Source organism: Notechis scutatus, chromosome 3 (genome assembly GCF_049901735.1).
Source record: "Notechis scutatus isolate UNSWTSFEM ecotype Mainland chromosome 3, rNotScu1.2, whole genome shotgun sequence".
Lineage (NCBI taxonomy): Eukaryota > Metazoa > Chordata > Lepidosauria > Squamata > Elapidae > Notechis > Notechis scutatus.
The window spans coordinates 173,819,270-173,845,644 of NC_142011.1; the positions used below are offsets into that span (position 1 = coordinate 173,819,270).

The 26,375-nt window shown below is 35.6% G+C and overlaps 1 protein-coding gene across 6 annotated transcripts in view; it reads left to right on the forward strand.

The window, feature by feature from the left end:
• TRIM55 (tripartite motif containing 55) overlaps nucleotides 1-26,375 on the forward strand; it is a 43,162-nt gene that overhangs the window by 2,062 nt on the left and 14,725 nt on the right. The window contains exons 3-10 of one of the 6 annotated variants that reach the window (XM_087961800.1): nucleotides 2,291-2,456; nucleotides 5,118-5,213; nucleotides 13,089-13,322; nucleotides 15,814-15,836; nucleotides 15,936-16,060; nucleotides 18,145-18,362; nucleotides 20,046-20,324; nucleotides 24,027-24,117. In XM_087961800.1, coding sequence (XP_087817926.1) covers nucleotides 2,291-2,456; nucleotides 5,118-5,213; nucleotides 13,089-13,322; nucleotides 15,814-15,836; nucleotides 15,936-16,060; nucleotides 18,145-18,362; nucleotides 20,046-20,324; nucleotides 24,027-24,117 — 1,232 coding nt within the window. Of the gene's footprint in view, nucleotides 1-2,275; nucleotides 2,457-5,117; nucleotides 5,214-13,088; nucleotides 13,323-15,813; nucleotides 15,837-15,935; nucleotides 16,061-18,144; nucleotides 18,363-20,045; nucleotides 20,325-24,026; nucleotides 24,118-26,375 lie in introns of all 6 variants that reach the window. The other 5 variants (XM_087961799.1, XM_087961802.1, XM_087961798.1 and 2 more) reach the window with 5 other exon arrangements.

The window sequence follows — 26,375 nt, forward strand, 5'->3', positions numbered from 1 at the left end:
TCCTTGTTTAACAACTACATAAAGATCATTATTATTGATATTAGTCTTTTATATGAGTCTTTACTTTATTCTGCTGTATTACTAGCCTGGGTCTCAGTTTGTAAAGAACTTAAGGTCACTTTTCTTCAGACATTTTAATCAGGGTAGTTTGATATCTATTCCTTGAGTTTAAGATCAAGAAAAATTCCTTGTGCTTTCAAAAATGGCTCATTATATGAATGGTATGTATCAAATTAGACCGTGCGACCCAAGACAATTATATAAGATTCAATAGTAAATTGGTCATGCTGATTTCTTTCTTTGAAGTTTAAATCAAATATGTAATAATTTATAAACATAGTAATATTTATGGTTGTATATTACTGTTCTAATTAATTCAAAGCAATATAATAGATATTATATGAAAGACTTATTCTGAAAAATGGCTATCATGAAAACAAGGTCCACTGATTCTTCAGCAAAAAATTATCTTTGTGCTTTTATTAACTACATTATAAAAATGACTTATTCAAATGAGTCGCAATGTTGCAAATGATGAAAGTCCACAAAATTAAACAATTTGCTTAATTTCACAACATGTATTGTGGGTCTTGCTTTTAGGACAGTTTGTTTAATACGAATGTCTAATAGACTCTGTATACTAAGGAGATGTGGTAGAATGTAGTCTGGATTCCCAGGAGAGAGGAGTTGAGAGAAAGAAAGTAAGGCAGCTCCGCCCTAGCAATTCTCAGAGTATATCTTTAATGATGTGAGTAGTTGCTTTGGTTTAGCAAGATTTCTGTCTGTAGGTGAGGAACAATAAAAGAAACTGTTTAAAACAGACTTGGGCATTTTATGGCCTATGGACCACATCTGGCAGTTGGTAATGGCTCAGGGAGATGGTCACTGACCAGATACTACTGTATTCTTTGTATTCTACTATTAATCTGACAGAAAGAAATATTGTGATGTCTGATTGGTTTATGGCATCCCATATCTTTGTCTGAATTTGACTTCTTCCCCTGTTGAGATAATGCTTTGTGACTGATGGAGAATGAGGTGGAACCCAGAGGTGGTATTCAGCAGGTTCTGACCAGTTCTGGAGAACCAGTAGTGGAAATTTTGAGTAGTTCGGAGAATTGGCAAATACCACCCTTGACTGGAGATTTTACAGTATCCTTCCCCTGCCACGCCCACCAAGTCACGCCCACAGAACCGGTAGTAAAAATTCCCACCACTGGGAACTGCTCCTGGTATGGGAGTGCTGCTGGTATGGGAGTGGCCTTAGACTTCCCTTAGGTAGAAGATGCTTTAAGTTACTTCCCACAACTGGGCATAAAAAATGTTTTATATTGGTGCTTTAGCATAAGGAGGCAAATTATTTGGGATATTTGCCAAGTAACATTTACAGAAAACAGCCTTTTAACTTTTCATAGAGGCCTTTCCAAATATTCATGTCCTTTCCATTTTTCGCTCCATTACAGGATAGCTTGTTTTAAATACATTATTTGTGGCATTTTTCAACCCACAAGTCTTTTATATTTTTAATGAGAAACAATTCCTTTAGATCAGTGGGACTTTCTCCTTTATCCCCAGAAATCTTTTCATTCTCAGGGCCTTTATTTCCTTATATTGCATCCTGTTCTATTGGGGAGAGACCAATTGTTCAATAGGAAGCATACACTTGCATGCAGGTTGTCACAGATTCACTTCCTAACATCTTCATTGAAAAGAATCCGTTGGGTAAAACTGTTTAGTGGTGGTTAAGGTGCTGGCCTAGAAACCAGGAGACTGTGAGTTCTAGAGTCTAGACCAGGGGTGTCCAACCTTGGCAACTTTAAGACTTGTGGACTTCAACTCCCAGAATTCCTCAGCCAGCACAGCTGGCTGAGGAATTCTGGGAGTTGAAGTCCACAAGTCTTAAAGTTGCCAAGGTTGGACACCCCTGGTCTAGACCTTTCTTAGACATGAAAGCTGGCTAGGTAATGTTGGGCTTGTCATTCTCTCTCTCTCAGCTCAACACACCTCACAGGGTTGTTGTTGTAGGGTAAATAAGAGGAGGAAGGAATATTATATATGATTGCCATCTTGAGTTATTATTAATGTAACAAAAACAGAATTAATACCTAATTAATAAATAAAATAATAGGAATTTGTTTGCTTCCCCTATGATGCCAGAGACCTGCTATCAGTCTCATAGTTACCTTCCAAATAGAGAAATATTCTTATCTGCCTCTTTGATTTGATCTTTAGTTTTTTAATCGTTTTGGTTTGGATTTGCTTTTTTCTCCTAAAGTAATTCCATTCACAGGCCTGAAAGAAAAACTGAGCAGCCAATGTGTGAAGAACATGAAGATGAGAAAATTAATATTTATTGCCTGAATTGTGAAGTGCCCACCTGTTCCATGTGCAAAGTTTTTGGTGCTCATAAAGACTGTCAGGTTGCTCCCCTCTCGAATGTGTACCAAAGGCAGAAGGTAAAAAAAAAAAATATTCTTTTTTTAATGGCTTTTCATTTAGAGTATAACTCTCCTGTTTATAAAATTAAGTTATAAGAATGCATTACTGAAAGTACATAATTATTTTCTACTGAAGTTATCTTGTTTGGAACTTAGGTCCTTGAAGGGTTTTTAAAAATCTACTCAATCTGTTGCTCCAGCTGGCAGGCACACAATTACAATTAATGTGAAATATTTGAGCCTATGCTGCCATTCCAAATATGGTGCCTTGAAGCGGTAATGGACTGAAACTCTCAATGTCACAAATAATCATGATGGAGAAAAAGTGAAATTTTGTTTGAGGAATTTCCAAATTAATTCAATTTTTTGCCAGAACAACCACTATATGTTATTGGTGTACAGATCTCCCATGCCACATAATCAATCCGAGTGGTTACTGGAGAAATGGTCTAATTTCATGGCTTCCAAATTGGTCTGGTATCATAGAAGCATTTCTTTTTGTTTTTCACATAGTTGCCATCATGTATTGAGCATCCTTATAATAAATACCGAATTTCTTCCGTCTTTGTTCCCTATGAAATGAAACTCCTAATATAAATTTCATTTCCATATTAAATGCAACGCACCATAAGCATAAATTCTTAACCCTAGCAGCACCAAAATGATGAAATATGTATCATAACATCAAGAAGGAGACAGTGTCACAATGTTATGCCATACATTTTACCACTTTTCCCAACTATACATCCCTTCCAATGACATGTCTATACAGCCCACAACAAAATATCTTCTGGAGAGTTCTTCAGATGGCCAAAATCTGCAATATGGTGGGCACAGCATTACAATCAAAACTTGCCCCATTTCCAGCAGCTCTGAATTTGTATACAAAAAAGGCAGGGCTTCTATACCACACCCACCAATTTGCAACATACCCAAAAGATGCACACAACCCCTCCATGTTAGCCTCACTTGGAGTGATTGGAACTCTTGTCTGACAAACAAAGCTACTCACGTAACTCTGAAGCAGCAAACATGTTCCTTCCAGATAGGCAACAAACGGTGATTCCAGTTAAAGCCAGTGAGTTTCCCTGACATTTCAGACTAACATAGTCTGCATCAGTGGAACTCCTTTTTATCTTTTCACAATGTTCCTAAATGTGACATGAAAGCAGTATAAATAGTAGAATGCAGATGTTTTAAATTTTTCACTGATAGCTTCAAGTGCTAGCAATATACATGGAGTAGTCTCAGTCTTCATCCGATTGAAGTCTGGGTGCCACACAGAGGTGGCATTCAGCAGGTTTTGACCAGTTCTGGAAAACCAGTAGCGGAAATTTTGAGTAGTTTGGAGAACCGGCAAATACCACCTCTGACTGGTCCCGCCTCCATCTGTTCTCTGCCTCCCAAGTCCCAGATGATCGGCTGGGTCTTCTTTTATTGCCCTTCACAATAGAACAGAGCTGTAAAGCAGGTTAGTGGGGTGGGGAGGGAATGGGATTTTGCAGTATTCTTCCCCTGCCATGCCCACCAAGCCATGCCCACAGAACCGGTAGTAAAAAAATTTGAATCCCATCACTGGAGCCACAGGGCAAGCTGAAATACTTGTTCCACCCACTGTCAGCCGGTTGCTGTTGGCCACTGTCCTTCTAATTATATTTGATTACTGTTGTTTTTCTTCTACTCTGAAATATTACTAGTCTGAATCTAGCAATTCTTTAAAAAGTTATATACAAACATTTTCAGTCTTTGATATCAGATTCTGGCTATTATTCTGAAGATGCTTCTATCTGCAAACCAATATATTTCTGTCTGTCTGTCTGTCTGTTATTGTTGTTTAGTTATTAAGATTTTTTATTTTGCCAATAATTTATTGGACATGGGATAGAAAAGTTCAGTAATGCTCCCAGAATCCTTTGCTGCCATCTGTTAAAGGTCTATTTATTTTTAACACAGCATTCATGAAACAGCTGTTTATATGGAATATCCTCATGAGAAATGCAACACAATTTCTTGAAAGCCTTGCTGAGGCTGCCATGATAAAGAGCCAGTTTATAAGCAGAGCTTTTAGAAGAAGAAGCCCATTATTATATTTATCAATATTAAAGCTGTACATGTGTACTGATAAACATTATGTTCTCCTATTCTGAAATAACACATGAAAAATAGTGCTTAGAAAAAGTATCCAAATAGAAAGTGTTATACTTATGCATATCAATCACTAGATTTCCTGTCACAAGTGACAATTAATATTTCTGTATTGTGAATATATAGACGCTATTCTTATTGTATGTTTATAGTAAAAGATACTGTTGTATGTTCTAAAAATCACAGGACACAATATGAAAAGATGAAAAGGACAGAATAATTAACATGAAACTGTCTAAAATATTTTAGTTGGAGAATTAAATCATGCAAATCAGATTTCAATATGAAAAGAAAAAACCTCAGTTAAATAAAATTGTTATAATAACTTCATATTTTGCAAAAGTATTATATTCAGCAATTTTATTAATGAGGAATTTTGAAAATTAGGTTGCATCTCCTTAGTAACTAAACATAATATATACTTTTTCAATACCCTTTTAGGAAAGTTTTAATGATTATAGAATTTAAAAAATTAGATTAGTACCATGCTTTATATCTTCTCAAAGCACCACATATGTTTATTTTATTTCGCAGTCTGAACTTAGTGATGGGATCGCTGTGCTCGTGGGAAGTAATGACAGAGTACAAGGAATTGTAACTCAGCTGGAGGAAACCTGCAGAACAGTTGAAGTAAGCAAACACTATTTAATACAATTAAACCAAATTATTATTATTATTATTATTATTATTATTATTATTATTATTATTATTATTAATAATAATAATATCTTTTCATAACAATTTGAAGTCATAGTTGCCAGTTCTTTTAACTGGCCTTCACATGCATCAAGATCTCCCCAAAAATCTAGGACATTGTACTATACTATATAATAATATATTTATTTACAAATAATAAAAGCTACAGGTTTGTGACTGTGCAGCTTAAAAGTGGTATTTTGGTTTTTTGTTCCAATGTGGTCATCCAAATGGTGTGTAGATGAGGAAATCCACAGTTTTAGGTTGCATAAGTCTTTCTTTCTGAGAAATAGTTCTTATTGCTCAAAACCCACTCTACGCAACTTCCACTTATGTTGTCTAGAGCTGCCAGTCTTCTGGAACCAGTAGACATTTTTGAAATTTTTAGTCTCTGGGGTTGGTGTTTGCTGCACTAGTTAACCAGGCCAGGAAATCAACTCCACAGGAAGGCTAAAACTACTTTTATGGAGAACCTTGCAAGTTGGATTGTGCTGTACCTTCTCCCCTTCCTTACATTTCAATGAATCACGACAATCTCTGTTTGTCAAGACTTGAAAAATGTTTCAGCCCCTATTGCTGACCTGAAGCACTAAGATCCATGAATCTATCTTCCTTGCTCTCTATAATACAGTATGTGCTCTGCTCCCACGAAAAGCTAGCAAGCATAGGGATTTGCAAGATTCTGCTGCTTTTATCATAATGACAAAGGCAGCACTGCTTTGCAAAGCGCTGCCCTTCTGGATGTGAAAGCAACAACAGAACCTCTTTTTCTCAAACTGACCATTTGCCCTGTAAGCCCACAGACTCCACTGCTTCCAAAGGGATTGTCCCACTTCCCAGTCACAAAATAGCTGACATGGAAGACTTAACCAGTTACAAGGTATTAGTTAAAGAGTATGCTACTTGACACCCATTTAGTCCTTCCCCATTCTCTTTTGTTTCACTTCCTGTCTTTAGTTTTTTTGGACAAATAGACCAAGCACTAAACTGCAACTTCCCATTTTTTTTTCTAAAAATGCCTTGGGTTTGAAGCAAAAAAAGAAAAAAGAAAAAAATCCCACATTTATGGAAATTTTATCCCCAAATGAAAGATTTAAAATAAAAAAAATGAGGTAAAGAATCCTTACATCTCAATATATCATTCTAATTTGCAAAAAATCCATCAGAGTCCTTTCCATAATCAAAACGTACGAGAGGAAATAATATAGCAAACATGGTTCAAAATTGCTGAAAGTTCTGAGCCAAGGAATGTATGAAAATATTAGCATTTAAAAGTTAAGACGTCACATATTGCAAGTATGCATAAAGGAAGCCTACATATTGCAAAGATGAAATGTGTCAGTATCAGGAGTTTGCAGACCATAGCAAGCCTTTCAAGTATACCTTCACGGTGAGAATTAAACACTCTCCAAAGGAAAGATGCTGTAATATTGAAGTTTTAGCAACTTAGGACTCTTCCTTACTGTCAAGCTTAATCCCCGAGATGGCAGAAATCTATTAGGGCATAAAACTATCTATATTGACATAAAAATTGCTATCCCCATTGATAATCCTTACTACCATCGAAACAATGCCAACAAATAGTGTTGTCTATTTACAGTGTACCAAGCATTTAAGGATGGGGCTTGCCATATTTCACTGACTTTCTTTTTCTCTCTTCCTACCAAATGTCAATAGCTGGCAGGAAAACATTCATCATTCATTTTCCTTAATATGGAATAGAATGTGGAGGGAAGAAAAGAAAGACAAGTTTTAAACAGATAACTAGATTGCTAGGTTTAGCCATCTGCCAAAACACGACTTTCTACAAGTGCTGTCTGTGGTTGTGTTCAAAGCAGCCCAATTCCCAGCTGATATTCAGAAGAGCACTAAGTGCATGCTGAAAAATAACCCAAGCAAAGATGACATTGTGATGGGAGTTGTGCTGGAAAGCAGCAGAGAGACAACCAGATCTGCCTCTACCATTCACCCCCTGCTATGGCACCTCCACTATTAGCTGTTTTTCAAGGTGACTTATGCTTCAGAGACCAGGTGCAGTTAGTGAAAACTCAGTTTGAAAGAAGTGGATTGTTCCTCTGCTCAAAGCAATGCCCAGGAATGAGTTGGGAGGTCTAACAGGTGAATCTAAAAACCAATTGCTGTTGGGCTGATCCACCTTTTAGGGATCACCAAATTGCACTATTGATAGCATGGTGATAGAAATGCATGAAGTTTTACCAACTGCAAAACTTGTGTCAGAATAAGGCAAAAATAAAAGCACTGGTAAACCTATGGAGATTTGATGCCACCTCAGATATGGTTTAAGGATCAAATGAACACAATGGTAAAAAGCAGAACACTTGTACATCTCTGTGCCATAATGAGATGCAAGCAAAGAAAAATTCTTAAATAAATTCAAAACCTTTGTTAAATGTTTTACAAAACAATCCAACCGGAAATGGAAGCAATCACCAAGACTGATATTATATGTTTTCAATAATGACTTACTTACATATAATTCCCACTTTTTCCAAATGCTAAGCTGAGAAATGCAGATTCTCATAAATCCTTTCATTTTCATAGCATTTAATAGGTTTGGCCTTCATTATGTTTTTAATATTTTGTTTTCTTTGTTTTTGTTATCTTTCTTTATTTAGAAGGGCAATACCCCAAACTTCTTACATGTTTGCACAACAGAATGATTTTACCAATTAAAAATGCCAAGTGCAAGATTGTTTAAATGTAATTAATGTAAAACTGAAAACATGAATATAAGAAGGTTATATCTAAAATCTATGAAATCAACAGGAAACACATTTTTCTGCTCAACAAAAAGCAATACGGTAAAGGAAGATCCAAAACAATTTCACAAGGACACATCTTTCATAGTCTGTGTGAGCCAAAGAAGCTCTTTTTCATAATTCTGACTAACTTTGTGTCCCTCAGTAATAGAACATAAAGATCTCAGCCTTTCTTCTCCCTATAGTAATAGCTCAAATATTTTTCTTAACTTCATATAATGTTTGTGCCCATTAGACACCACTATGACATCAAATAGACACTTGGCACTTAAATACAACCATTTTCCTATTGAGTAGAAATGCAACTTTTCTTTCCCCATCTGGAACAGATAGCATATTTTATTACCTTTCTTAAATTGGCCTGCTGAAAACCTTAAATAAGGCATAGCTATTAAAATAGTCTGATTATTCACTTGCAAAAGCAAAGTATATCTTACTAAACTATATTTAGTTCTGGAAATTTTCACAGGGTTTTTGAGGCTTCAATTTATGGAAAGGGAAAACTTATTTCAGGGTATTTAAAGTGGCAAAACTGTATTACGTACCTGGAAAGTAATCATATTTCAAAAGAGATAACCAGGACAAAGCTATAATTGGAACCTAAGCAAAAATAAATTTTGATTTAGTTTAATGGTATGTAATTACATTGTATTAAATTAGTTAAATACAATTATTAGAATTACTTCTCAAGATTCCAATATCTTCTATTGCAATTATAATGTAATAGAAGATATTGCAATCCAGGGAAATAATTCTAAAGTAATTTTAATAATTTACAAATTACATTACATTATTTATTATTTATAATGTAATGTAATTGTAAACATTATAAATGGCAATGTTTTGAGGGGTTTGGGGGAATTTGCAAGTCACCCTGAAGACTTTTGGTATAAACATTTATTTTAAAAGCTATTACAGTTTATATTTTTAGAATATTTATTCTAAAATTAAAATGATCTTGAGCTTAAATAGAAATGTTTAGAGCTCTACCATCAGCATTTGAAAAAAGTTTCATTATTAGTACTAATTATGAGGCAAATCTAGTTGTGTGTTAGTTTGGAATGTTCAAACCTTAAATTTCCTTTTTTTGTTCAAGTCATAGTTGCCAGTTCTTTTAACTATTACCTTTGTGATTTGTCTCAATCAATGAAGTTTGTTGGTTTCTGTGCACAAGATACTGTGAAGGTTTAAAATGTGGTCATCCAAATGGTGTGTAGATGAGGAAATCCACAGTTTTAGGTTGCATAAGTCTTTCTTTCTGAGAAATAGTTCTTATTGCTCAAAACCCACTCTACGCAACTTCCACTTATGTTGTCTAGAGCTGCCAGTCTTCTGGAACCAGTAGACATTTTTGAAATTTTTAGTCTCTGGGGTTGGTGTTTGCTGCACTAGTTAACCAGGCCAGGAAATCAACTCCACAGGAAGGCTAAAACTACTTTTATGGAGAACCTTGCAAGTTGGATTGTGCTGTACCTTCTCCCCTTCCTTACATTTCAATGAATCACGACAATCTCTGTTTGTCAAGACTTGAAAAATGTTTCAGCCCCTATTGCTGACCTGAAGCACTAAGATCCATGAATCTATCTTCCTTGCTCTCTATAATACAGTATGTGCTCTGCTCCCACGAAAAGCTAGCAAGCATAGGGATTTGCAAGATTCTGCTGCTTTTATCATAATGACAAAGGCAGCACTGCTTTGCAAAGCGCTGCCCTTCTGGATGTGAAAGCAACAACAGAACCTCTTTTTCTCAAACTGACCATTTGCCCTGTAAGCCCACAGACTCCACTGCTTCCAAAGGGATTGTCCCACTTCCCAGTCACAAAATAGCTGACATGGAAGACTTAACCAGTTACAAGGTATTAGTTAAAGAGTATGCTACTTGACACCCATTTAGTCCTTCCCCATTCTCTTTTGTTTCACTTCCTGTCTTTAGTTTTTTTGGACAAATAGACCAAGCACTAAACTGCAACTTCCCATTTTTTTTTCTAAAAATGCCTTGGGTTTGAAGCAAAAAAAGAAAAAAGAAAAAAATCCCACATTTATGGAAATTTTATCCCCAAATGAAAGATTTAAAATAAAAAAAATGAGGTAAAGAATCCTTACATCTCAATATATCATTCTAATTTGCAAAAAATCCATCAGAGTCCTTTCCATAATCAAAACGTACGAGAGGAAATAATATAGCAAACATGGTTCAAAATTGCTGAAAGTTCTGAGCCAAGGAATGTATGAAAATATTAGCATTTAAAAGTTAAGACGTCACATATTGCAAGTATGCATAAAGGAAGCCTACATATTGCAAAGATGAAATGTGTCAGTATCAGGAGTTTGCAGACCATAGCAAGCCTTTCAAGTATACCTTCACGGTGAGAATTAAACACTCTCCAAAGGAAAGATGCTGTAATATTGAAGTTTTAGCAACTTAGGACTCTTCCTTACTGTCAAGCTTAATCCCGAGATGGCAGAAATCTATTAGGGCATAAAACTATCTATATTGACATAAAAATTGCTATCCCCATTGATAATCCTTACTACCATCGAAACAATGCCAACAAATAGTGTTGTCTATTTACAGTGTACCAAGCATTTAAGGATGGGGCTTGCCATATTTCACTGACTTTCTTTTCTCTCTTCCTACCAAATGTCAATAGCTGGCAGGAAAACATTCATCATTCATTTTCCTTAATATGGAATAGAATGTGGAGGGAAGAAAAGAAAGACAAGTTTTAAACAGATAACTAGATTGCTAGGTTTAGCCATCTGCCAAAACACGACTTTCTACAAGTGCTGTCTGTGGTTGTGTTCAAAGCAGCCCAATTCCCAGCTGATATTCAGAAGAGCACTAAGTGCATGCTGAAAAATAACCCAAGCAAAGATGACATTGTGATGGGAGTTGTGCTGGAAAGCAGCAGAGAGACAACCAGATCTGCCTCTACCATTCACCCCCTGCTATGGCACCTCCACTATTAGCTGTTTTTCAAGGTGACTTATGCTTCAGAGACCAGGTGCAGTTAGTGAAAACTCAGTTTGAAAGAAGTGGATTGTTCCTCTGCTCAAAGCAATGCCCAGGAATGAGTTGGGAGGTCTAACAGGTGAATCTAAAAACCAATTGCTGTTGGGCTGATCCACCTTTTAGGGATCACCAAATTGCACTATTGATAGCATGGTGATAGAAATGCATGAAGTTTTACCAACTGCAAAACTTGTGTCAGAATAAGGCAAAAATAAAAGCACTGGTAAACCTATGGAGATTTGATGCCACCTCAGATATGGTTTAAGGATCAAATGAACACAATGGTAAAAAGCAGAACACTTGTACATCTCTGTGCCATAATGAGATGCAAGCAAAGAAAAATTCTTAAATAAATTCAAAACCTTTGTTAAATGTTTTACAAAACAATCCAACCGGAAATGGAAGCAATCACCAAGACTGATATTATATGTTTTCAATAATGACTTACTTACATATAATTCCCACTTTTTCCAAATGCTAAGCTGAGAAATGCAGATTCTCATAAATCCTTTCATTTTCATAGCATTTAATAGGTTTGGCCTTCATTATGTTTTTAATATTTTGTTTTCTTTGTTTTTGTTATCTTTCTTTATTTAGAAGGGCAATACCCCAAACTTCTTACATGTTTGCACAACAGAATGATTTTACCAATTAAAAATGCCAAGTGCAAGATTGTTTAAATGTAATTAATGTAAAACTGAAAACATGAATATAAGAAGGTTATATCTAAAATCTATGAAATCAACAGGAAACACATTTTTCTGCTCAACAAAAAGCAATACGGTAAAGGAAGATCCAAAACAATTTCACAAGGACACATCTTTCATAGTCTGTGTGAGCCAAAGAAGCTCTTTTTCATAATTCTGACTAACTTTGTGTCCCTCAGTAATAGAACATAAAGATCTCAGCCTTTCTTCTCCCTATAGTAATAGCTCAAATATTTTTCTTAACTTCATATAATGTTTGTGCCCATTAGACACCACTATGACATCAAATAGACACTTGGCACTTAAATACAACCATTTTCCTATTGAGTAGAAATGCAACTTTTCTTTCCCCATCTGGAACAGATAGCATATTTTATTACCTTTCTTAAATTGGCCTGCTGAAAACCTTAAATAAGGCATAGCTATTAAAATAGTCTGATTATTCACTTGCAAAAGCAAAGTATATCTTACTAAACTATATTTAGTTCTGGAAATTTTCACAGGGTTTTTGAGGCTTCAATTTATGGAAAGGGAAAACTTATTTCAGGGTATTTAAAGTGGCAAAACTGTATTACGTACCTGGAAAGTAATCATATTTCAAAAGAGATAACCAGGACAAAGCTATAATTGGAACCTAAGCAAAAATAAATTTTGATTTAGTTTAATGGTATGTAATTACATTGTATTAAATTAGTTAAATACAATTATTAGAATTACTTCTCAAGATTCCAATATCTTCTATTGCAATTATAATGTAATAGAAGATATTGCAATCCAGGGAAATAATTCTAAAGTAATTTTAATAATTTACAAATTACATTACATTATTTATTATTTATAATGTAATGTAATTGTAAACATTATAAATGGCAATGTTTTGAGGGGTTTGGGGGAATTTGCAAGTCACCCTGAAGACTTTTGGTATAAACATTTATTTTAAAAGCTATTACAGTTTATATTTTTAGAATATTTATTCTAAAATTAAAATGATCTTGAGCTTAAATAGAAATGTTTAGAGCTCTACCATCAGCATTTGAAAAAAGTTTCATTATTAGTACTAATTATGAGGCAAATCTAGTTGTGTGTTAGTTTGGAATGTTCAAACCTTAAATTTCCTTTTTTGTTCAATATTACCTTTGTGATTTGTCTCAATCAATGAAGTTTGTTGGCTTCTACAAGATACTGTGAAGGTTTAAAAGAAAAAAGAAAATGCTTTTTCAGTGCAGAGGCCTTTCCCTCAATTTATAGAAATAAAAACAGATGTAGTCAACATAATTCTTTTAACACAAAGCTAATGATTCATTCACAGGAATGCTGCAAAAGGCAGAAGGAGCAACTATGTGAAAAATTTGATTATTTGTATGCAATATTGGAAGAACGAAAAGGTGAGATGACACAAATAATCACTCGGAGCCAAGAGGAGAAATTGGAACATGTCCGGTCTCTGATAAAAAAGTACGCAGACCACTTAGAGACAGTATCAAAACTGGTGGAATCAGGCATCCAATTTATGGAAGAGCCAGAAATGGCTGTATTTTTACAGGTATGTTGCAGAAATTTTTTTTAAAATGAGAATAGCTTAGTACTGTGGAAAGTACCATTTGAGTGTTCATCATGTACCGTATTTATCGGCGTATAACACGCACTTTTTTCCCCCTGAAAATAGGGGGCAAATGATGTATGCGTGTTATACGCCGATATAATGTTAAGAAGCCTTCGGTGAATGCTGCTGGGATCGGGGATCAAGGACACAAATGAAAGAAGGGGGGAGGAAGCAACCAAGCCTGTCCTTCTCTCTGGGTCAGCTCTGTCAGTCGCTCTCTCGCTCCTCCACCAGCACAGGAAGAAACTGCTTCAAAGAAGCGGGGGCTTCCCTGAAGCGCCCGTTTCTCCCCCACCCCCACCCGCCCGCCCGCCCGCCCGCCCGCAGTGCTCCGTTCTGCCTGCCTGCCTGCCTGCTCGTTAATGGTTGAATCGGAACAGCTTCGGCTGAGTAAAAGAGGCGAATAGTTATTATTCTCAGCCGAAGCTGCTCCCAAACAACCAGAAACTAAGGCAGGCAGGCAGGCAGGCAGAATGGGACACTGTGGATTGAAGCGCGGCGGGGGTGGGAGTGGGGAAACGGGCGCTTTCCTGAAATTTCCCTCTTAAAATGAAGATGCGTGTTATACGCCTGTGCGTGTTATACGCCGATAAATACGGTACTTCTCAAATGTAAGTTTTATAGAATATCTACTTGTACAGTAGTTTTCCATATTCAATCTAAACATTGTATTTTTGCCCATCCCATATGGGATTTATGGGATTTTCTTAAAGTCGGAAGAAATGAAATGATCACTTACAGGAAAATAAATTTTTCAAAGTGATAAATGATATGCATTTGAAACAACATTTATTCTAGGGTTATTAAATAAAGATAATAAAAACCTTTGGAATGTAATACAACATATTGTATAGGGAAATAATTAGGTTATATTATGTTTTATGTCAAAGTGACCCAATTTTTTCCCCAAAAATTAAGTTTAAATTTGAATTTTGATAGATCATATTCAAGTTCCTTCCGATTTTGCAAAGGAATCACAGTGTGTCATATTAGAGCATGTATTTTTATTTTAAGCTGGGAGCTCTCCCAAACCAGAAAGTTAGAATTTGATAATTCATTCTGTTAAGTACATCAGGTAAATTGAATATGAAAATGCACTAATTCTATATTGCTGTCAGCTTATAACTGATGCATATCTCAGTCATTAAACTATAGTGCAAAAGAAGCAAGAATTATAGGTACAAGCAATTTGTGATATTAATTGGCCTACATTATTGCTTAACCCAAGGAAAAACTGATTTGCTGTTCTGTATTGAACTAAATGTTCAGGCTGTGATGTAGCAGACAGGACAAACCATAGCAGATCATAATCATCACAGGCATGATTTTAGAAATGTGTACATGTATAACAAGGATGGGAAACATGTAATTGTTTATATGTTGTCAAGATATATGTCTTATAACTCTTAGCATCTATTATGGCTATGCTAACTGTAATGCTGGAAGTTTTAATTTAACAACATCAAGAAGGTCTCTTGCTGTCCAATGTGGCCTAGAGCAGTGGTTGCCAACCGGTGGGCCGCGGCCCACTGGTGGGCCATGAGAAAATTTTGGTGGGCCGCAGAGAAATCTCACCCCCAGAGCACCCCCACAAAGCAATTAATCAAGGCTGCACAGAAACACAAGGCTGCGCTGCCCACATGGCCCGTGGGAACCCTCCCCACTCACTCATTCTTTACCCAGTAAACTTGCTTGCTAAGTTGCTATTTTTCCTTTTTCCAACCATCATCTGTTCTGCTGTGCCAGGAGATTTAGATTAGCTAGGAAGCAGGAAATGGTTAGATTTCTTGCTTTCTAGCTAGTCTTTAGATCTTTGACTCAGCACAGCCAAACCCTCCCTTAGGACTGAAGGTTTGCTTGCACGTAAATTCAGTGCAGGCTCACAACAAGCAAATTTGAGAGACTGAGCTAGCTGATGGCAGATAGATAGATCACTAAATGATTCTGTGAGGAACTCAATCTGCCTGCTTTGCCTGGTTTTGGGTAAAAGTTGCTCTTTTTTATAAAAAATTCAATATTTATATAAATATTTATAATATTTACATACAAGCCATGCCCAGCCAGTCACATGACCACCAAGCCACACCCACAAATTAGGCCATGCCCACAGAACTGGTTAGTGGTCCCTGCGATCTAAAATTATGAGTTTGGTGGTCCCTGAGGTCCAAAAGGTTGGCGACTCCTGGCCTAGAGAAATTAACAGTTAAAATATCTTTCTGGATCGAAATATACTTTCTAGTTTGGTTTACCCCAAAGGGGTAATTGCATTATCTTGGTGGAATATCTTGTTATGGTTAGAATTCCAGCTATTATTTGTTAAAAAATGCATTCTAATATTTTATATATGAATTAACTTTAAATGTATATGCTGAAAAGAAAAGGAACAAGTTATTAAATAATGTATTTTATTGATATATTTTGTTTTTCACAGAATGCTAAAACATTGCTACAAAAGTAAGTAAAGATATGTTACCATTTTCATTGTAAACGAACAATTTTTAAACAGTTCCATTGCAAAATAATGCAGATGACACAATGGTGTTTCTATTTTAGAATTACTGAAGCTTCTAAAGCATTTCAGATGGAAAAAATAGAGAAAGGCTACGAAAATATGACCCACTTCACAGTCAATCTTAACAGAGAAGAAAAGATAATTAGAGAAATTTACTTTTACAGAGGTAGGTTTCCCTTTCTTAAAAAGCTTATTTTCCTTTTAGCTGTGAAGTGTTCAATTTTTGTGAAGACATCCTGTCATAAAAATAATCGAAAGACCTTTTTGACATTCTACAAAAGTGAAAGATATATTTTACATGTCTAATAATCAAAAGTAAACTCATGAAGACTAAGATAGTATGCTGAAATATATGTTTTTTCATAGAATCTGAGTGTTGGCATTAGTGTTGTAAATCTTTCAAGATTCCAACATTCAGGATACATCAAAGCTATTAACCTCTGTCTGATCTGTTTATATGACTAGCAGAACGTTGGCAATGATTACCAATAGTGATTCATGATAGAACAGTTCCTTGAATAAAGGTAGTCATCAAGCTTGATTTTGTGTATTTTTGTACCCAAAAGATGTTAATTACCACCAAAGTTATACTGAGAAATATTGACAGGTTATTTATGTGTGTTCACATGTGTATCTGTGATCATGTATATGAATTTGTATACAGTAACAGTAGTATTTATCCAGTGTTTACAGCCATTGTAAAGAAAGAATGTCAATTTTGTTGTTAGTCAAAGTTCATGGAATCTTATTGAAAAAGTGATAATTGAAAGCTTCTCATTCTCTACTCTTACCTTGTTGTTTTTATAAATGTAGTGGTAAATGAAGAGTAAGAAACAAAAGTGTAAACAACTATTTAAAAAAAATTGGAACAAATATAATCAACATAGAAAGGCAACTTTTCCATTAAAATAAGCTAAATTAGGAGTCTGTGATGCTATGTCACCCTAAAATAATGTGTTTGTGTGACTCTCTGCTTAATTCGAGACCCAAGGCTATGTGACAAGTTGAGCTCCTGTTCTTGCCTCAGCTCCTGCCAACCTAGCAGTTTGAAAGCATTCAAATGTGAATAGATAAACAGGTACCATTTCAATGGGAAGGTAACAGTATTTAATCACATTTATATTAGTTAGACCAAAATCAGTTCAAGTTCACAAATACTTCTTTATAAACCATCATTTATCAGAATTTGGTATTTTGTGGGTTTACTGAGATGTTTATCACCAGAAAGGTGAAGCTGGACCCAGTATTTAAAGTATGATGAAGTCAGTTCAGAATACCCTTCTAGAAAAACAAAAGTACTGAATGCTAACAAATCGTTTCCACATAGCCCTGAGATAATCACTTGCATCATAATCTGTCATATTCATCATAGAATATTTCATTTCAAATATTTGATCCAATAGTGTACAAAATCATGTGATAGGCCTAGTTGTTATATAAAAATTGAGAGTTTAAGGAAAGAAGTGGGACGGTATCCTTTAGCTTTTTTAATTGCTACTTTATATTGCTGTTAAGTAATATATATCTATATTTCAGCACAAACTTGAGGCAGATTGGGAAGAGGGATTATAGCACAGAAAGTTTGATGGCAAGGGGAATCATTTCCCTTCCCTTTTTTATACACAAATTGTGTAAGCATATGTTCTTGATACCCTTGGCAACTCCATACGTCTAACGTATTCTTAGACTGTTCCACTGGAGACCTTTTTTATTTTAAGTAATATACAATTGCAATGATTAATAATTTATCCATGGACCAATGACCATATCCTGACTATAACTGCACTTCCCATTTTTCCTAGGAATAAAGAACTCAGTGACAAAAATCAAAGGACTCAGGAGTGAAAGTCAAAAGCCTGCTATGATAGTTTGTCTACTCTCTACACAAGCTACTTCCTCCTATTCTGTTCTGATTATTAGATGAATAGTTCTGCTTCTAAAAAAAACAATGTGCCAACCATTCTAGGAAATCTCAAACTCCTTTGGGAAGGTTTCACAGAAAAACAAGTTGTTAATTTTATTATGTGTTGAGAGAAACATCTATGAACAGGAACTGAGGCAAAAATACTATTCTGCTCAGAGTGCTGGCTGTGTTTTTTTGACGCAATTCAATTCTTTTAATAAGGCCAGAGACAAATATTCCTACTTAGAAAAGCAGAAACCAGAACCTTTAGAATCAAAGATTCTCTATTAACAAATTTTATTTTAGGGGAAACCAGTTAGTGTATTTTCTCTTTTATGTAACAATAGAAGAAGAGGAGGAGGAGGAAGATGCTACAGAAGGGAAAACACCAGATGAAATCCACACTGAATCATCAGGTGAAGAAGATGAAATATCTGAACAAGCATCCACTCAGCAACTTCAACAGGATATTGCATTAAAAGACACACTAGCAGTATCTCAGAGTAGTCTGGCACCATCATTACCTTCTAACCCACTAGTTAATACTCCTACTACAGCAAAAGAGGTAACAAATATTCTCATATCACTTATGTTAAATATTTTATCACTTTGTTAATCCCTTTATTAATTAAATATGCTAATTCATTAGGTCAGTCTTCCCCATTTTTTGGTAATTTGAGTTTGTTGGTCTACAACTGCTAGAATTTTCTTGCTCTCCAGTAAATCTGGGAATTGTTAATCAGCATATTCTTACCCTGAAGGTTGTGGTAGGTAAAGAGATCAGTGAAAACTGGACCCTTCATCTAGATCAAGGGTGTCCAACCTTGGCAACTTTAAGACTTGTGGACTTCAACTCCCAGAATTCCTCAGCCAGCAAAGCTGGCTGAGGAATTCTGGGAGTTGAAGTCCACAAGTCTTAAAGTTGCCAAGGTTGGACACCCTTGATCTAGAGCAAGGTTTTCTGCAGAAGGCCCTTGTTGGATGCAGCTCTTAAACTTTTACTTAGAGCATACTAAAAAAATCCAATAGCAATAGAAAATAAACCTCACCTAGCCTACCTCTTCTGATACAATACTTTTAAAACTATAATTCCTGTTAATGTCATCTTAAAATAACCTATTGCCTAGAACAAATAAAAACCAAAAGAGGATTTAAAAAGTAACATTATGTACAATAAAACTAACATAATAATAATTAATAAAACAACTAGTAGAATTCAGAATTTAACAAAAAGATTCACAACCTAAGTGTTTCTTTTTACTTTGGCTGCAGATGGTGTATTTAACAAACAACTACCAAGCTGAATTTATCGTTTCCTTAGCATGAACTTTAATTCCCCACTGCTGAGTTAAAAGTGTAATCCCTCATCCTTGAATTGGCAGAATATTATACTGGCTTGACCTTGACTGTTCCCGTTTTCGATTGCTGTGCTGTCTCTATTTCTTCTGTTTCAAATCACTGAAGTCACCTGCATTCCTTGAATGTAATGGGAAGTGATAGCTAGCAGATTTTACTTTTTTATTTAAAAAAATGTCTTTATTAAATTTCAAAACCAAACATTAAAATACAAACTAACATAAAAGAAAAAATAGAGAGAGGATAACAGGACAAGTTAAAAAGTGACTAAAAAACCCCTATCAAATAAATATATAACACTAGTGACCTCCAACTTTTTCAGTAGAGATAATAATACAACAATAGAGATAACTATACAACAATATCTAAGTTTAAATAATCATACCAGTACTTAAAATATCCTAAAATACTAACACTTAATATTCTAAAGAACCAATCTTCATAATATATTATTCAGTTAATTTTATAAGATATTGTATATTGTCAATAACAACCATATAATTATAAATCCAAAATATTTCCCTGGTCACAAATTTTACACTCTGGAGGCTGCCCTTGTGTGGTGTTGGAATAAGGCAGAAAGTACTCATGGATAGGACCAACATGAAGCAAACTTCATGGGAAGACAATAGAAAAAGATGTTGCCAGGACATGTTTGTGTCGTGTGATGTGTTCTGTTATGGTTGGGGATAAGTATGGAAAAGCCCTAAGATCTGCTGCACTTTTCAGTAATAAATAAACATAGTTTAGAATATCAAGTAAAGAAAACTAAAATATAAGTTTTCATGATGCTGCCCTTTCAGAGAGTAAGATGAGAAGAGATGGTGGACAAAAAAACACCTCCAATAATTTGCATTCTTTTTTTTTCTTTTTTTTAATCTTTCCTACTAAGGATGAAATTGTACATACTACTACAGCACAGCCTGCAGAACTAGTAGAGACTGGACTACAGTCAAATGGAGAGCCATCTGATCCCTTATTCTACCCTAGTTGGTACAAAGCATCACCACGACAAGCAAGCAATTCAAATCCAGCTCCATTGACCGAAAGTAGGCAGGTAGGGCCCCTAGAAGTGAATGTCAAGAAGACAGAGGCTTCAGAAGCAGCTTCTGCAAATACAAATTCTGCTGTGTGTGGTAAGGAAGTTAACCCATCTACAGATACTTCACAGGTTAGTATAATTCTTTGAATATGTTGCATTCAACCATGATTTTCTATGAAATAGTACCTCTAAGAAGGAAATTATGTTAGTACCTCATTAACTCTAATATATGCCAATTTAGCCACATAGAATCCCTACGAAATCTTAAAAGAAAATTGGAAGGCTATATTTTTAGACATAGACACAGTTTTGTAATTTTTTACATCAAATGCTGCTCATAGTACTTATATATACTGGCTTTTAAAACCTAGTACAGCCTTTCTTGGCATAATATTCCTGAAAATACCAAGGGATACTCGGAACTGTTATTTTACACCTCTATAAGACATGGGCATTCGCAAGACAGGGCAATGACATCAGATGTATCATGATATCAGTGTGCAGTTAATGCCAGCAATGTGATGCCAGCAATATGATGCCAGCAATGTGATGCCAGCAATGTGATTTGTGTCTTTCATACAATGATGCCTATAACATTCTTGCTTATTGTGCAATACCTTTACTGGACAGCATTATTTTGGGATTAGCTGACGAGGCAATTTCCTCACTCATAATTTATAGTGCCATTGAAATACCTCTGTGCATACATACTATAAGTAGCAAACACAACACTACAGTATCTGAGGGACACTGGCCAATGCTGCAAAGTTTTAATAAGGATGTATCCCTAATCAAACACTTTACAAAAAATTTACTTCCACCCCTGTACCAAAGAAGCTTGACTTTCCAATGCCTCTCTTAGGTCTCTGATTTCCACTATCATCTGGGATCAATTTGCATCACTTTTAGAAAGAAGCACAATTTTAAGCTATTCCTCTTTTATGCTTGGAAGAACTGAAGTTGCAACAAGTAGGAAGATGAGGAACATGTCTTGATTATGAGGTCTCCTTTGAAATGCTTGCCTTGAGAGTTGCCTGATAGTTCTGACAAGAGAAGCCAGTTTTATTCACAGTCTATGTGAAACAGATCTCAAGCTGGGATCTCAAGAATGTGCAAATGGTTCTATCAAATCAACAGATCTTTAAATATACATTTGAGAAATTCTAGGCAGCCATCCTCTCTCCATAAACTCCTATATAGGAAAATTATATGGGAATTCTAGAAAAAAGTGACTTCCGTATTGAGGAGCCATGGTAGCATAGTGGTTAGAATGAAGCATTCTAACTCTGTCCATAGCCAGCAGTTTGATCCTGGATAGCTCAGCCTTCCACGCTTCCGAAGTCGGTAAAATGAGAATCAGATAGTTGGGGGTAATATACTTGTTAACCACTTAGAAAGTGCTGTAAAGCACTATGGAGCAGTATATAAGTCTAAGTGCTATGTCTATATTGATAAAAGCTATCTCAATAAAAGCTTTAAAAACAATTCTAAGATATGCAAAAAGGCAGGTGAGAACTGAAAGTACATAATAATTCATGGTAATCATGGTAATGAAAATACCAAAACAAATTTTCATTTAAATCACGTGTTTTACATTTAAATTAGACAAATTAAGTAAGTGTGCCCTGCTGGATATGTATCATGAATTCCAGTTGTGCAATCGTGTTAATCATACAACTGGAAAATACTTGCTTAATTCTTTCCACATTTTGTATTATTTATATCATGATGGTTGAAACCTTATTTTCTTTCCTATTCTTAGTATCAATTAAAGAAAAACACAGTGAGCTTTAAATCAGAAAGCAGTAAGTACTGTACATAGGTGGGATCTGGATGTGTGCTTAACTGCATATCACTCCACAACAACAAGAAGAAAAAGATGTAGCTTTCTTTTATTCTTTGCAATTCAGCGGACTACTAAAATATTGCTCTGGAGACTTTCTCACCTCTAAAACACTACGGAAAATACTTCTGGAACTGAACAGAGCTTTAGCAGAATCTACACTAAGCAGGGGGCTGGACTAGATGTTCTCTAATGTACCGTTCCATTACAGTACATGATTCTGTAAAAAAACAAATTAGCAAAACATGCTTCCCCATCATTTTCTTTAAATGGACAGCCTTCCTTGGATTCAATTGGCTCTTTAGGTGGAAGGAATAATTTTCATTGTCAAATTGGCATGTTCGGATCTAATCTCATCAAATAACTAACGATATTAAGAGAAAATCACATTGAGTTCAAAGAGGCTTATTTCAGAAAAGAAATTATTCGCTTGAAGTGTAATTTAGCACATTTGCAAATGTATGGTAATGCCTTTGACACTGATGGTATCTGAAAATCATGACTTAATAAAATCAGCTGCATTGGTAATCAAAAGTTAACATTTCATCTCCACTAATTCCAAACAAATCTCCTTACGTAGTTCTCAGATAAGAGAGTTATGCTGAGACAAAGTTCCAAACAGTTCCATATGGAAACAGTTACTAAAATACCATAAATTAATTTTTGTATGGGTAAAGATCTTGAGACATATTACTTTAAATCAGGGGTGTCCAACCTTGGCAACTTTAAGACTTGTGGACTTCAACTCCCAGAATTCCTCAGCCAGCTTTGCTGGCTGAGGAATTCTGGGAGTTGAAGTCCAAAGTCTTAAAGTGCCAAGGTTGAACCCTGATTTAAATGATTCACTAACAGTTCATTTATGTAGTGCAGATAAAGATTAAGGTAAAATATAATCCAGCAGCGACATCTTTAATCTTATGTGTGTTTGCATTTACACTTCATGCCAGAGGATTTCAAAGCCAGGAATAGAGCAGAGTACCAAAGTCGCCACTATGGATAGCCTCTGGTTAAAAACAAAACAAAACACCTCTTCAGCTATGCCTGCTATCGTTGCTGAACAGGATTCTCTTACCCAAAGCAAAGATGTTTTGTTCCTCTATCCAAGAGTATTGAAAGCAAAGCCACTTACTTGCTTGGCCCTAAGACGTGCTTGTGTCAGTGTATTTTGGCAGATGAAGTGGCTAGCCACCATGCTGCTGGTGGACATCTGGTCTTCTCAGAGTGGGACACTGAGAGCAGCTTTTGCCCCAAATAGCCTGCTTTCAGGTACAGCCCCTTTGCTGTATTTAATTTACTTTTATTTATTTATTTATTTATTAAATTTATATGCTGCCCTTCTCACTGTCCAAGTGAATCTGGACAGCTTACAATGTAGCACAGTATATTGTTATATAATTATACATCTTTTTGGTGCTTATGAAATCGCCATATAAATGTGTTAGGGTCCTGTCATTGCAAAGCTCTGAATCCAGATCCTACTGAGGTCAGAAACAGAGCTAGGAGGGACTTTTTGTGAGGAAGGTATCCTTTTTTATGCTCAGAAGGCCCACGGTATCATTTTGGATGAGTGGATTCAGCCAAACAAACCACAATAAGTGTCATTTCAGTTAACTTGAGGCTCTTTCAATGGCATGTCCCCTACTGAGCCAACTCACTCCTATTCAGAAAGCTCACCCTAATCACTGCTGGCACCTCAATCTGTGCCAGCATTTTAATTTCTTTAGCTCAAACAGGGACAGGCAAAGACTGAATAAGATATTCTAAGTCAGGGGTCTTTATTGTTGCCTAACATTTTAGTTTGTACATGCTTCTTACAAGGACTAATCTGGCACAAAGTTTACTTGATATTGCTTATATAACCACCTGGCACTTTAAAAACTGGGCTCAATGTATACTGAGAGTGGAATGTCTTCTTCACCTGGCTCAACAGTTATGAGCAGATGATTTTGGCGACATTGGTGAAATCATGTTTTATTATTTCCTCACAGGGGTTGACATTCTGCATATCAGTTTTGGCTTTTCTTATCTTACTGCACCATATCTGGAATCAGATTCAGTACATGGTTTTTTCTTTGAGGGGTAGGAACTGTTTTGTTTTATCTCAACTAACAGCACCAGTCTTTTTTTCTAGCAATGCCTGCAGGTAGTTTAAGAAACAAAGATCCCATTTTTTTCATCTAAAAGGACCATACTATCATGTCATTAATGCTCTAAAGCTTTTCCTCATCTTTCCCTCTTCTGAAATGTTATCCTGGATGTTACATCGCATGATTAAAAAATGAGAGCTTGTAGTGAAAAGGCGGGGGGGGGGGGCAAAAGATCTTGGAGATCCTATATTAATCCCACAGACATATATTTCAGCATATCTGGAGATGTTTAACAAGGCACAATTTCCACATAAATAAGCATCTTAATGATTGCCCACCCCAAATGCAAAATATTTTCAGCCGAGAAGGCCCAGAGAAGCAACATTGTTTGTCCCTTACAACCAACTATTTCTGTACTTTTCCTCTTGTCATGAAAAAAAAAAATCAAAACAGAAAGAGGGGACCACATGATTAAAAATATGACTGGTTTCACACATCACACTAATTACATTATGGCTTAGCATGTTAAGTGAACCCAACCAACATGTCCTAGCTCCCTGATTTTAAACCTAATCTTCTCCTTAGTACACTAATTTAGTATAAGTAGGAGGTTTCCTATCAAGGGGAAGTATTGAAACATGTTGTGCTTTGCATGCATTTTACATTCCCATATGTGTGCCACCTGATTTCCCTCCAAATTTTATAGATCAATTTTTTTGTTATAGTAACCATGAAATCATATTGTCAATATACTTTACTGATTTTCCATTGGAAACTGGAGATCAGCTTATGTGGGATTTTCTGACAGTCTCCCATTCAAATATTAGCCAGCCTAGATATCTGTGCAACATCACAACATACACAAAAAAGGGACAGAGCTTGCAACACAATGCTTATGTGACTCTGATCTCCCTTGCCAGTCAGGTATTGCTGATTGCCAGGATAGTGTCTCCCTTGAGACACTAACATTCTCTTTTATGGCAAGAATTGACTAGAATCAATTCCTTCAGATGCTTTTTGATGATGACATTTGGTGGCTTGGTCCATTTAAAAAAAAATTAGAATGTCTAGATGGAGGGGATTTTTCTACTGTGCCCTTCATTTTAGTTTAGTTCTACTGTGCCCTTCATGCATTTAGTTTTGTCCCAAAGGTGCTTTTTCAAGAGGCAACTGGTCTTTCTGGTTTTTCTTTGAAGTCATTTCGCTTCTCATCCAAGAATTTTCCTCAGCTCTGACTTCTTTAGTTGCCTCTTGAAAAAGCACCTTTGGGACAACCATGACCTGGATGACTGAGAATCTCCATAGACATTTAATTAGTTTTACTTAATAACCTTTGCAGGGTTGCTAAATACTTATCACTGTTTGGTAGTCTTCTGGCTAGCCTTAATAATGGTACTATTTTATTATTACCAAATGATTTTCATGTAGTTGACCAACACAATTATTTGAAAAGTTTATAGCATTTCAGAATTTTATTGATTTACAGTATTGCTATTGTGGACTCAGTTCAACTTACATTAATATTTTATGCTCCTTTTCAGTTTTTGAGAATTTTGGACTTTCTAGATAGATGGAGAGTGGAGAGGGAGGGAGGGAGGGAGGGATAAAACAGGAGACTCCACAGTTCAACCCTGAACTATATACTGTATATTCTCTTCTATTGGAGCTATGTTTTTTCTGGGTTTATTTCAAGCATAAGAGATGGCTATTCATAAAGCTACAGGTTTAGGAATTTATTATTCCATGTCTCATGGTGATATAGTCAAGTCTCATTGATTGTTTGACATTAAGAGTAATGGAAGTGCCAGTTGTATAATAGATACAGGCATTGTATCTGCCTGCATAGTAACAATAGTAGATGCATTGAATGGCATGTTTGTTAACCTCTTAATGGTGTCAATTATTGGAAGAGATCAAATTTATGTTACAGAGGTTTTAAACATGTCTTTTGCAAAGTCCACATCACTATATAAGCATTTTAGAGGTGGTATTCAGCAGAAATTTTGAGTAGTTCGGAGAACCGGCAAATACCACCTCTGACTGAAGATTTTACAGTATCCTTCCCCTGCCACGCCCACCAAATCATGCCCACAGAACCGGCAGTAAAAAAATTTGAATCCCACCACTGAAGCATTTCCAAACCTACTAAAATTATAAAGCAAATTATACATTCATTAAAAATCAATATGAAACAGTAATTCTATTAGAACTGTGGTTCTATTTATGGTTCACATCACTTTTTTGTTACAA